The 13,498-nt window shown below is 50.1% G+C and overlaps 1 protein-coding gene across 18 annotated transcripts in view; it reads right to left on the bottom strand.

Annotated features, from left to right (window-relative positions):
- Positions 1-13,498, bottom strand: part of TDP1 (tyrosyl-DNA phosphodiesterase 1) — an 81,594-nt gene that overhangs the window by 56,375 nt on the left and 11,721 nt on the right. For 15 of the 18 annotated variants that reach the window (XR_011258379.1, XR_011258377.1, XR_011258380.1 and 12 more), the window contains exons 5-7: positions 12,766-12,862; positions 8,059-8,093; positions 2,224-2,316 (exon numbers count right to left, since the gene is read on the bottom strand). Coding sequence is in view for 13 of the 18 variants with exons in the window: in XM_069597285.1 (XP_069453386.1) it covers positions 2,224-2,316; positions 8,059-8,093; positions 12,766-12,862 (225 nt within the window). In the remaining 5 variants the exon portion in view is untranslated. The remainder of the gene's footprint in view (positions 1-2,223; positions 2,317-8,058; positions 8,094-12,765; positions 12,863-13,498) is intronic. The other 3 variants (XM_069597289.1, XM_069597288.1, XM_069597287.1) reach the window with 1 other exon arrangement.

Genomic DNA, 13,498 nt, shown 5'->3' with positions numbered 1-13,498 from the left:
TCAGACGGGGTTACGGACAAGTCACGGTCCCCAAACGCAACCGGCAGCTCAGAAGCTTGAGGGCAGCGAAAGAGCCTGCCAACCGGAAACTCAGCGGATCAGGAGCCCAGCAGCCAGCGCTCTCAGGGACTGCCCGCCCCCGCTCCCGCCAGCACAGGGCGGTCTGCAAGCGCATCTTGACTGGGACACGGGAGCGTGTCTGTAGGAAAACTGCCAGGCAGGGGGGCAGGGGCTCGGACGCCCGCGCTGGTGGGGAAGCAGAGTGAAGAGGGATGAGAGCCCTGGTGTGTGGGAAAGACTGCCTTTCACATTCAGAAGGGCTGTGTGACAGCAGAGGTGACTCTGGGGCTGGGCAGCCCACCCAGGCTCAGCAGGCCGGGAGGATGGCAGCTGGGAGGCTCCCTGTCTCGGCTCAACTCAGCAAGCCGCGCAGGCTCCGTGAGAGCCCTGGATGAGGGCTCTAGCCCAGGCTGGGTGACGATACGGGCGAGGGAGCACAGATGGGAACGCAGGGGGAAACGCGTGAACCCGGAAAGGGTGCTGCTTCTAACCCAGGCAGGCAGAGACACGCAGAGACACGCAGACACACGCAGAATGGCTTCTCCAATCGAGGGAACGGAGACCAAGGCTGGCTGTAACGGGGGCTTCCTGGGAAGAATGAAGGGTGAGACGTGACTCGAACAAGTCCCTAAAATGCCTAAGGATAAACCCTAACTCCCTCAAGAGATGGAAAACCAGATCTAGTAAACGCGCACCAAGAACAAGGGTTAGTAATTTAAAAAAAAGCATGAAAAACCTTTGCGTTCAATCCTTTCGGAGATTTGTGACCGTATTACAGGCTCTGAAAAGACAGCAGTTTAGAATGTTTTATGGGAAACCAGACTGATTGGAGGTAAAGGGCTATGTACATATTCTTTAGCTCTGTCAGTTCATTGCTGCCAAGCCGCTTCCCTCCACCCTCACGCAGGCGTGCTCAGTCACGTGTCCCCACGGACTGCTGCTCGCCAGGCTCCTCTGTCCATGGACTTTCCAGGCAAGAACCCTGGAGTGGGCTGCCACTGCCTTCTCCATAAAGGGACATTTTTAGCACACAATCAACCCCTGAGTTTTCCTTTGGTGCCTAGGTGGCAGGCTCAGGTATAGGTGGGTGTGGGGTGAGTGAGGGCCAAAAAGTTATCAGGAGGGTCTTATTGGGAAAATAATACGTTTGGCCCTTCCATTTTTTAATCCTCTTTCCCGCCTCAGATCCTTAGACCTACTCGGCAGAAGAATATATGTGTGATGCCATTTTTGTAGAAAATAGGAAAAAAACTACAGCATGTAAATTTTATGTATTGGTATGTTTACAGGAAAAAAATGGAAGCAGTGGCAGACTTTATTTTCTTGGGCTCATAAATCACTGTGAACAGTGACTGCAGCCGTGAAATTAAAAGATGCTCTCTGGAGAAAAGCTATGACAAACCTAGACAGCATATTGAACAGCAGAGATATCACTTTGCCAACAAAGGTCCATGTAGTCAAAGCTGTGGTGTTTCCAGCCATGTATGGACGTGACCATAAAGAAGGATGAGTGCCGGAGAACTGGCGCTTTGGGGCTGTGGTGCTGGAGAAGACTCTTGAGAGTCCTCTGGACTGCAAGGAGAACCAACCAGTCCATCCTAAAGGAGACCAGCCCTGAATGTTAGTGGAAGGACTTATGCTGGAGCCGCAACTCCAGTGCTTTGGCCCCCTGATGCAAACAGCCACCTTACTGTAAAGGACCCTGATGCTGGGAAAGCCTGAGGGCAGGAGGAGAAGGGGCAGCAGCAGATGAGATCGTTGGAAGGCATCACCAACTCAACGGACGTGAGGTAAAGAAAACTCAGGCAGACAGTGAAGGACAAAGGGGGCCCCGTGTGCTGCAGTCCATGGAGTCACAGAGTCGGACACGACTGAGCGACTGAACAACAACGTTCACAGGTATAAAGAGGCAGGCGTGGACGATCATGGGCCAAACGGTCAGCCCCAGCTGCCACAAGGGAGGCAGCATCGCGTTCTTGCGTGCACCTCTCTTCTGTGCCATAATTCTGGTTTTTCCTTCCCACAGGGAAAAAACCAGGAGAACAAGAATTCAGCGATGTTCTCATTCTGGCTGTTTCTCAGCACACAGAGCGACACCATGAGACGAGCAGAGCCCCTCAGCACACGGAGCGACCAGCATGAAACCAACAGAGCCCCACAAACCCCTGTGTTTTCTGGTGCCAGTCCTCGCGGATGAGGTTGGAGGTGTGTATGACAACCCGGAGGCCTTCCTCGTACAGCAGAAGCATCATTTTCCTTTAAAAACAGAAAAAGGAACAAGCAGTTAAGAGCACTCTCAAAGCACCTTTCCGGCACAAACGCAACAGGCAAGAGACCTCTCACATCATCCAGACTGCAAAAGCCACACTCTCCCTTTCCTCTACACATTCTCAAAGTCTGCTCAGGCGACAGGCGGAGAGCCACCTTCCAAAATGCCCGGAGCGCTGGATGGCTGAAACGAACCTTTGCTCCATCCCACCCACGTGGCCAGTCCTGGCACTGAAAACCCCTCCCGCCCCAGTCTGGCCCCTTACCATCTACTCTGCATCGCCCGTCACTATGAGGGACAAGAGCAACCTGCTCACTGTTTTCAGGGTCTGGGCACACCCTTGTGCTGCAGTGTGGCTACCTAGCGTTAGAGCAAAACCAAACAAAAGACGGCAACAGAACAAATGAGAAACTCAGGAGGACACTGCATATAGGTAAGTGCTGGTTCACGAAACTGGTTTCAGCGCTTATCAGCATGGATGTGTGCAGCAGACTGAAATCAATGCATTTCCTGCTGTGGGTTGCAGCTTAAGTTTGACAGATGCTTCATTTTCAAGAGACTGATCTTTTCCTTCAGGCAAGGCTTTATTGGGGCCCCTACTACAGCAGAGGGGAGTTTCAATGAGCAACCACTGATCTTTCTCCACACTCCAGACACCAGACTTGTCACGAGCCTGAACCTGGGCTGGAGGTGAGTCTTGCCTGTCATCCTCCCTTGACTCAAATCAGCTCTTGAGAGTCCTTTCTTTCAGATGGGGCTTCCCCAGTCATCGGACTACTCCTCTTAGTTGGATTCCAGGGAGGGAGGGGGAACAGCACCCGCATAAGAGGTTCCCGTCTGAGGCTGGGAGGCCTAAGCACCTCTGCCATCGCTCGGAGGCCACCTGACCCCACGAGCCACTCTGCGTCCCTCAGCCTCGGTTCCTCACTCGCAACATGCAGGATCAATCCTCCGTTCACTTTACAGGCCTGCTGTGACAACGAAACGCAACACCCATTTTGCTTAACTTAAAGCGTTCCGTGCGGAGAAGGCAATGCCAGCCACTCCAGTACTCCTGCCTGGAGAATCCCATGGACGGGGGAGCCTGGTGGGCTGCAGTCCATGGGGTTGCTAAGAGTGGGACACGACTGAGCGACTTCACTTTCACTTTTCACTTTCATGCATTGGAGAAGGAAATAACAACCCACTCCAGTGTTCTTGCCTGGAGAATCCCAGGAAGGGGGGAGCCTGGTGGGCTGCCGTCTATGGGGTCGCACAGAGTCGGACACGACTGAAGCGACTTAGCGCCAGCAGCAGCAGCAAAGCATTCCGTGTGTGCGTTCCCTCTATGCGTCAACGCCCTGCTTTACTTCATCATCTGCTACGAGATAATTCTCGGCCTCTTGATGGTTTTCTAATTATTTCAGGAACCTAAATTCTCTCCTCCACACCCAGCTAGACATTTACTCAAGGCAGTAACTCTGCTTTATTTCCACTGAGGCCAAAATGCTACTTAATGTTTACTGATGTAAGTCAGTTTACACCTGGGGAAAAAAAGGAACCACTCAAAAAACCACCACCTAAATACCATTGAGATTGAATGGAGTTAGCATTAAAAACATACAAAAGCATATAAAATCAGAATAAGATTTAGCTCTTGCCAAAAAAAAAAAAAATTTAATCTAAGCTGGCAAACAGTAAATTAATGCAAAGCTGGAGAAAGACAGCTGTTGAGACAATCTTCTTCCCACTTACGAGATGTGCTCCCTGAAACCTTGACAAATTTACATACACAGTCACCAAATTAGTAGCTAGTTGTAATTAACAGTAAGCCAGTTATGAATTCACAATGTAAGTTTTACAAATATTTCCATTAGTGCATCATTTACAGGGAAAATCACACACTAATGTTAGTGAATCCTATTAATCTGCACCGAGAACTGCTCTAAGGGGAGCCACGTTAATCTTTTCATAGACCAAGTGGCGAGCCCTAAGAAGGTCAGAGTTAAAAACGGATAAAAACACACAAAATGAGGTCTCTCTGGAGGAATGCTGACCTGCATATTATCTAGTAAGCTTGTAGCCAGCAAAAGCAATGTTTCTCACATTTGAAGCTGCTCCCTAACAGGGGAAAAAAAGTTAATATCTGTGGAGCATTTATTAAAAGACACTTGCTCCTTGGAAGGAAAACTATGACAAACCTCGACAGTGTATTAAAAAGCAGAGACGTTATTTTGCCAACAAAGGTCTATATAGTCAAAGCTATGGTTTTTCCAGTAGTCAGGTATGGATATGAGAGCTGGACCATAAAGAAGGCTGAGCGCCCAAGAATTGATGCTTTGAACTGTGGTGTTGGAGAAGACTCTTGAGAGTCCCTTGGACTGCAAGGAGATCCAACCAGTCCATCCTAAAGGAGATCAGTCCTGAATATTCACTGGAAGGACTGATGCTGAAGCTGAAACTCCAATACTTTGGCCACCTGATGGGAAGAGCTGACTTATTGGAAAAGACCCTGATGCTGGGAAAGATCCAAGGTGGGAGGAGAAGGGGACGACAGAGGATAAGAAGGTGGGATGGCATCACTGACTCAACAGACATGAATTTGAGCAAATTCCAGGAGATAGTGGAGGACAGAGGAGCCTGGTGTGCTGCAGTCCACGAGGTTACAAAGAGTCAGACACAACTTAGTGACTGAACAACAGCAATTTGTGTGCCAGGCACCTAATGCTAGCACGCTAACCCCAGCTATCCAGAGGCACGACCATTCCCACTTCCTGACCAAGGGCAGACGCCGTGGCTGGGAGAGGCCACGCGCACCATCCGGGGTCCCACGTGAGCCAGAAGCAGCGCGTACTGGGACCACATGTCTTGCGCACAGCGCTCCTTGGGCACAGCTTCCCCAGTGGGGCTGGGCTGCAGCTCCTTCGCGTTTCTGGGCAGGGGCGGCGAGGCTGGGCCAGGGCAGCCCAGGTGAGAGGGGACTGCACCCCGAGGGGAAGGAGGAGGCCCTGCTACCGCCTGGCGGGGCGGGAGGCCCAGCCTGGGCTCTGCGCCCTGCTACCGGCCGTATCTGATGCTTCTCCCCTCTGTGGGTTCTCAGGGGCCTGAGAGGTGCCTTTGCTCCCAGCTCTGGGGGCCACCAGAAAGCCCGATGAACTATGCCCCAGGATGGCAGGGCATCTGGGAAACACAGACAGAGCGCGTTCTCTGTCGCCAAGACGACCATGAGCTCCTGGAGGACGTGGCTGCATCGGGTCACTTCCAGATCCTCCGCGACACAGGTGTGGGTAAGACCGCGACCCCAGAGGCCCTGCGGAGTCACCGCAGCAGCCACATTCTGTGGGGGCCACACATTTCCAGGAGCTGGAGGCCCTTCCGCCATTCCTAGTTCATGTCTGTCTGCCTCTCTCACCAAAGGCTGAAAGCTGCAAGGACAGAATTCGGCCCATCTCAAACGCGTCATATCCCCTCGAGCTGGGCTTCAAGAGCATACTAGATATTTAATGAATAAGTTTTAGCACATTTTAAAGTGAGCAAGTGGAAGTAATCTCCAGACATGAGCTCAGTCTCCTACAAGATACTGGTGCTTAACAAGGTGCAAACTGCGCACGCTACGCTGCCGCCGTCACTTCCCCGGCACTTGCCCCTCTGCACGAGGAGCCCTCCTGGGCTTAACCCGCAACATGCCTGTGGTGGCGGGAAAGGAGGAGCGGGCTTCCAGAGTGTGCGTCTCTGCAAGGGGGGGGGGGGGGGGGGAGTGTGGCCGGGGGGTGGACCACAGGAAGCAGACAGCATTAGCAGTCAGGAAGCAACAAGTGAATTAGGGGGACCCCCTGGCGGCCCAGTGGTTAGGACGCACGCCCACCACAGGGGACACGGGTCCTGCAGCCCACGCAGCCAAGATAAAAAAGATTCAAACTAAAAAAAGATAACATAAAAACCTTTAAAAAACAAAGTTAAAAAAAAAAAAAAACCACAAAGTCCACTGAGAACCTGAGTGAAAATGAGCAGGCCTAGTCCTATCTCCAGCACTCACTGGCGGACAGCTGCCTCCTGACTCGGGGGCTCTCGTCCGTAAGATGAAGACAAAGGGCCAAGCAGTTTTTTGGAAGAAAAAGAAAAGGAGAGCCCCACTGCCTCGTGTGTTACTGTGTCAGGCTGAGGCCAGCCCAGCACTCAGTCCCTCCCGGCCCCAGGCTCTCCCAAGGCTACTTGGTAACACAGTTAAGTGTGCAGTGTGAATGTGCCCGAGAAAAGCTGACTGCCGGCTTGAAATGTGCGTCCGACGAAGGGGCCCAGCACTGTAGGCCTAGCGAACCAGGATCCACACGACTGACAGGGCTTGCTGCATGTATTTCCGAATCAGGAAGTTATTTAGGCTGAATTCCAGCTAAGGGTGGGGGACAAGGGTCCATCCAGTGGGACCCTTTCCGGACAGAATGTCGACCCAGGACAGCTGACTGCTGCCGCCCTCCAGCGTCTCCCGTGGAGAAGCCGCAGGAGCCCAAGACACCTGTCCAGTCTATTCAGTGCTGTTTGTATCCTGGGCTGAAATTAGCCTTCTGTGAGCTCTACGCCATGTAAAGAACAATTGATTCCCCAGCGACATAGGTGCTTGAGATCCCTCTCAACAACCCTCAACCCCTCCATTACAGTAAGGCTACCAATTAGGCGCGGTCGGTAAATGTGGCAATGTTTACACAACAGCATCTAAACCCAGATGTGGGTGGATAGGCATCCTTTCACAAAGTTGCTCGTGGCTTTCTGCTCTGGCTCCTTTCTGAAATCAGACTGGCAAAATATAGCTTTAAGCTTACAAAGCAAATGATGAAAGCAGGCCCTCATTTCTGGCATATCAGGAAAACGGTGGTCACTACAAGACTTGGGCCAAGACTTCCGCCCACGAGCTTCCTTGTTGCCTTAGGAACAGGAGGAACAGGTGCCCAAAGGGACGAGCCTGAAGCAGCAGACGTGTTTCCACTGCTGGCCCAGAAGCAAGACGAGGCTGTCGCACTCAGAGTGTGACACGTTTCAGATAAATCTGCTTTACAAAAACACAGAAAGGCAGGCAACCATGTCGTATTTTCTCAGTTAGAGAACCAGTTATGTACAAGAGCTCCATGAAAGTTTTAAGACGCAACCAGAATGGGGGTCAGGCTGGTACGTGTCCCGTAGGAAGAGAAAAGGTTCTCCCGCCTACAGCTTGCACCGCCTCAGACACCGCCCTAAGAGAATTTTCTGAGATGTCTTAAAAGCAGGGACAGGTACCAGTCTCTTAGGCTGACAACTTCTTGCAAAATAGTTTTTCTTTTATTCACAGCACAGAGCGGACCTAACAATGTTCTATTTGCTGCAGCTTAGAATCTGACAAAAATCACAAGGCTTTCTTTACACCAGTGGAATCTTCAGGCATGTGATGGCCACGTCTACAGCCACTCAGGACCACGGACCACAACCTATCCCCACCTGCACACCCCCGGGGGGCTGTAGGGAAAGTCCTGAGCAGAGAGCGGAAAACCACATCACAGATACAACTGCCAGGCCCAGGCCAGTTCCACAGATCCAGACTTTCAGCTCCTGGTACTTGGTCTTAAGACTGCTGGGAAAAACTCCATCCCCTCTATTTCCTAACTTATAGCTTTCCCCTCAACAAAATCGTCACACGTGAGTCCCTTTTGGGAGTGACTTCTGAAGAGCATCATTCGATCTTTTAAACTCATATTCTCCCCCATTTCATAAAAACTGCTTACGTGTGATGTGTTCCAAATGCAATATCCAACTTTGCCTAGGATAAAAAAAGAGGTCAAGTCATTAAAAACAAACAAACAAACCTCAACAATACCGGTATTTATTTAAAACAAAATTAAGAGAGATTCAGGTCAATTTTTTTTAAAGTTTTTACTGCCCTCTAGTGGGCAAGCCCTTCATCACCAAGACAGCTTTTACAATAACAGCATCCAGTGAGGCTTACTTTTTTTTTTAAAGTTACCCAGAATGATTCAATACATACTGCATTTTTAATTACAGTAATTAGAAGCGAGAAGCAGAATTTCTTTAGTTGTCAGAAAACTAGCAAAAAAAATGAGATTTTATGCAAAGTTTTAAAATCAGATATTTGGCTCATACAAGTACATCCAGTAAGTTTTCCCAGCATATTTTAAAGAAACATTGAAAGTGCTGGTGATATGGAGACATGATGATGCTAAAGCAAAAGTTTTCTTGTATTTTTAACACAGCAAGTGTTCAAAGTAAAGATAATACATTATATCCATTTTCATGTTACAAAATGATAATTTTACAAACCAACTGGGGGGTAGGCAAGGGACTAAAACATTTTGTCTAACATCTGGTATTGCAAGACCTTGATTAAGCAGAATATGCCTCAAGATGAAAACGTTAAACAGAGATGTCAAAAATGGCTTAGTAGCTAGGAATTCGGTGTATAGACAAGTCCTTTCTTCACAGCTTTGTATAACTTTGGAAAAATACTTGACTTGCTAAACCTGTCTTTCTCCTCTTTGAAATCAGAGCATCACTAAGAGATTCCGGGAGCTGTTAGGAACAAACCGGAAGAGTACACTTAAAATGGTTAGGAAAAGGAGCTGCATGGACTAAGCGCTCTGCAAACGGAAGCAAGTGCTGCTGCAGTCAGAGCGCACCCCGCCCGCCCTCTCCAGACGGCCCTGTCCGCCGGGGCAGCGACGGGCAGCTGGAGCATGCAGGCGAGGACGACACAGCCCGTCTCGGCGATGCTCACGGACAGGTGGCCGCGTTCACCACCCGCACAATCTCAGGGTTTGGGGTCTCGCTGAGCAGCGTGCCGACCTGGCTACGGAAGAGTGGGCAGGAAGGCGTAATTCATGAGCTTGTTGTCGTTGTTAATCGAAGAAGAGATGACCTGCAATCTTGTGTTAGTGTCAGGAGCGCAGCAAAGCGGCCCAGTCCTACACAGACACGCGCGTGTGGGTCTACTGGCTCTTTTGTGTATATATGCGTGCACAGCATGTGTGTGTGTAGACACACAGTCTCTCTCAGCCTTTCCCCCCACAGGTTATCACTACAGAATACCAAGTACAGCTCCCTGTGCAACACAGTGGGCCCTTGCTGGTCCTCTACTTTGTACGAAGTAGTTCCAGTGGTCACGTATGGGTGTGAGAGTTGGACCATAAAGAAGGCTGAATGCCAAAGAACTGATGCTTTTGAACTGTGCTGTTGGAGAAGGCTCTTGAGGGTCCCTTGAACTGCAAGGAGATCAAACCAGTCCACCCTAAAGGAAATCAGTCCCGAATATTCATTGGATGGACTGATGCTGAAGCTCTAATACTTTGGTCACCTGATGCAAAGAACTGACTTACTGGAAAAGACCCTGATGCTGGGAAAGATTGAAGGCGGGAGAAGAAGGGGATGATAGAGGATGAGATGGTTGGATGGCATCACCGACTCAATGGACGTGAGTCTGAGTAAGCTCCAGGAATCTGTGATGGACAGGGAGGCCTGGTGTGCTGCAGTCCATGGGGTCACAAAGAGTCAGACACGACTGAGCGGCTGAACTGAACACAGGTTTGGAAGACAGGGCTTGTTCCGCCCTCTAGTGGCTTCCTTGAAGCACGCTACCAAGTCTCCTGAGCGTCAGCCCCTGTGAGAGAACACTCTGTCTTCCCACCGGTTTTACTGCTGGCTGTCAGGATCCTGTGTCACCTCGTTCCTGCCCGCTGTAAGTGCTGTGCTACTTCAGGCTGACCCCTGCTGTCTTTGGAGACAAACACAAAGCAGATTTTAGGCGGCTGCTAATCAAAGGAGGATCTTGTGCAGAAGGTGAGCCTAAACAGGATGGTTAAAGAGATGGAGTGATTTAAAACTCCAACTGCATAAAGTACAGTGAGTTAAATCACAGGAAAAATGTTGTGAGATGGGTTTAAAATTGATCAGATTGAGATTTCTCACTGTTTTTATCCTTAAAATAATACACATACACACACAGTATTCTACAGCTGAAGAATGAGTGACGCTTCTGAACTGAGGTTTTGAAGAAGACTCTCGAGAGTACCTTGGCCTGCAAGGAGATCCAACCAGTCCATCCTAAAGGAGATCAGTCCTGGGTGTTCACTGCAAGGACTGATGTTGAAGCTGAAACTCCAACACTTTGGCCACCTCATGTGAAAAGCTGATTTGAAAAGACCCTGATGCTGGGAGGAGGAGGGGACAACAGAGGATGAGATGGCTGGATGGCATCACCGACTCGATGGACATGGGTTTGGGTGGACTCTGGAAGTTGGTGATGGACAGGGAGGCCTGGCATGCTGTGGCTCATGGGGTTGCAAAGAGTCAGACACGACTGATAAAACACCTGGGAGCTGGAATTCTTTAATCTTGTATGAATGGAAGAAAAAGGACATTAGAAAGTAAGTGGAAAATAAAAAGAATCAGGTTCTATGTAATTTACCCTTGTCTCTGTCTGTAATCCAAGGGCAGAAATCCTGAGTCAACTGCACTAAGCTATTGCCCAGGAGAGAAAAGGGACATGATGGATTCATTCGTCAAGCTGCTCAGGAATGGACTGGCCTGCCTGCTCAAACAGGAAAAGGTACACACCCACCAGCCACTTCAGATCCACCACAGGAAGGAAATCATCAGCATCGCTTAATTCCTCGCTACCCCTGCTTCTTACACCAAATGCCACATATAAAAGGACCCCTTCAGACGTGGAGTCTGAAACAGTGAGTCTGAAGGAAACTCCAAGACTCACGCATTGGCCACACTGTATCCCATGTGCTGACTGAAAAGTATCAGGACAAAACTGAGGTCAAGAGGAGAAGAGGGCGACAGAGGACGAGATGGTTGGCTGGCATCAGGTCTGAGCTAACTCTGGGAAACAGTGAAGGACAGGGAAGCCTGGCGTGCTGCAGTCCATGGGGTGGCAGAGAGCTGGACATGACTGAGCGACTCAGCAATGCCGACGACAGGAAAGAAGCTGGGCAACAGCCTTCTCTCTGTCTCCTTCCTGCTCGGGTCCCAGGAAACCAAGCCTGCTGTGAGGCCAGTGACTGCCCCTCATGGGACTGGGACCACATGCCTTGTGCAGCTCGCAAGGTAGTTTCTAAGGCTGGGCTTCAATCTACGTCTCTCCGGTATTAAGTGATTCTCGTGAAAAAGAACCAAGGGCAGGCCGTCCAGGTGGTCCAGTGCTTAAGACTTTGCCTTCCAAAGAAGGGAGTGTGGGTCCGATCCCCGTTTGGAGAGCTAAGATCTCATGGAGCTTCGCTGCCTAAAAACACAGAACATCAACAGAAGTGATACTGTAACAAATTCAATACAGACTTCAAAAATGGTCCCTACTAAAAAAAAGCCTTTAAAAAGGATCCAAGGGCTGTGGGTAACATGCCAATGGCAGCTAATGTAAGTCAGGCAGGTGGTCACACTAAAAACTACCACTGCGAAGCTGCCCTCAGACACTGCCACTGAACTGACTCCAGGGAACCTGCTCCCCGCAGAAACCCCCGCTCCCCGAGGGCCATGGACAAAGCAGATGCCAACCAGCGGACTGGCAACTCGGGGAAGGAGAGGGACCCCTGACGCACCAGGTGCAGTGACGAAAGCAAGTGCGGAACCTGGCTGAGAAAACTCAAAGACGAAGCAGACGACTTCAAACACGAGAACCTCTGCCACCGACAGGGGGTCGTGTGACTCCAGAGGGGAAAGCGAGGACCAGGGCGGAAGGCAGGGAAGGAGGTCGTGTCACCGCGGCCAGCCACAGTGCCCAGATGCCTCGTGACATGTTGTGTGAAGGCATTTTTTTTTTTTTTTGAGGAGATTAACATTTAAATCAATGAATTGGAGCAGACTCCAGGACACAGTGGAAGACAGAGGAGCCTGGCACGCTACAGTCCACGGGTCACGAAAAGTCAGACACAACTTAGTGACTGAACAACATTTAAATGACTGCACTGTAAGGAAAGGAGATTACCCTCCAGAATGTCTGTGAGCCTTAGTCAGTCGGTTGAAGTTGTTAAGAGAAAAAAATAAAAAATAAAAGACTGGTTCCCACAAGGAAGGGGGAATCAGTCCCTAGTCAGTCTTTGGACCCAAACCGTAACATCAAGCTTCTCAAAGTGGCCAATGCTGGACTTGCCAGCCCACACAATCATGTGAGCCAGCTCTTCTAAAGTCAGTGTCTCTGCAAATTCAAACACACACACATACAACCTAACGGGTTCTGTTTCTCTGGAGACCCTAATTACAGAGAAATTCGGTCAACATAGAGAAAAAGCTTTCAACCATGAGGGCTACCCACAAATAGGACAGGCAACCTCAGGAAGTATTTAAGCCAAAGCTGGACAGACGTCTGTTGGTGATGCTGGAGAGAGGATTCCTGCGTTAGGAGGGTGGACACACTGAAGGTCCAACTTCCTCCCAGCTCTCAGCCCAAGCGTGATCTCGAATGGCAATAAGTAGCTTACCTGGCAGAGGGTGACATTCCCATAAGGCTTCGCCTCGGCCAGGAGGTGAGCCTTTGCTTCCCGTTTGTCGCCATGCACAAGCAGGACTGGTTTCTTCCTGAAAGGAGATCACAGGTATTTCAAATCCCTCATTCACGAAGCTGGTCTGGTGCCCCGTGAAGGAGCCCTGACCACCGACATGGGTGTCCGGCCTGTGTGGTGACAGAGTGCAGGGCCAGCACAGGGCAAGTGATCAGTTAACCTTTGCTAAGTGGTTACCTTCATAAGGGGGGCCCGTGGCCTGATCCTGAGTCTCTGCAGTGACCCAGAGGGGCCTTGAGTAATTATCTTCTTTGGTCCAAAAGGACGCATCATCAACTCTGTCATTAGATTAAGAGATACACACTTAGTGTTGTTAAGCGTGATGCTCTTTTCTTTCCCTTGTTTTGGACCAAACAGTAGGTCACTTCCTCACTAGCCATCCCTTCATTGAACACCTACTGTGAGTGAGGCCTGCACCACCTGCCCAGGATACGAGAGTGAAAGGGCCCAGGTCCACACACGCAGATTCACTAGGAGGTAGTTGTATTTCAGTGAAACAGAGCCCAATGTGAATCAAAAATGCCCTATTTTTTAATTCAAAAGGACAATATAAAAATACTCTGCAGGAGTACTGTTCACAGTAGCCGAGGTGTGGGAGCACCTACATGTCCATCGATAGAGGAGTGGATAAAGGAGGTGTGGTGCATGCATA

The sequence above is a fragment of the Ovis canadensis genome, chromosome 7 (assembly GCF_042477335.2).
Source record: "Ovis canadensis isolate MfBH-ARS-UI-01 breed Bighorn chromosome 7, ARS-UI_OviCan_v2, whole genome shotgun sequence".
Taxonomy (NCBI): Eukaryota; Metazoa; Chordata; class Mammalia; order Artiodactyla; family Bovidae; genus Ovis; species Ovis canadensis.
This window is presented reverse-complemented; position numbering and strand designations above follow the sequence as displayed.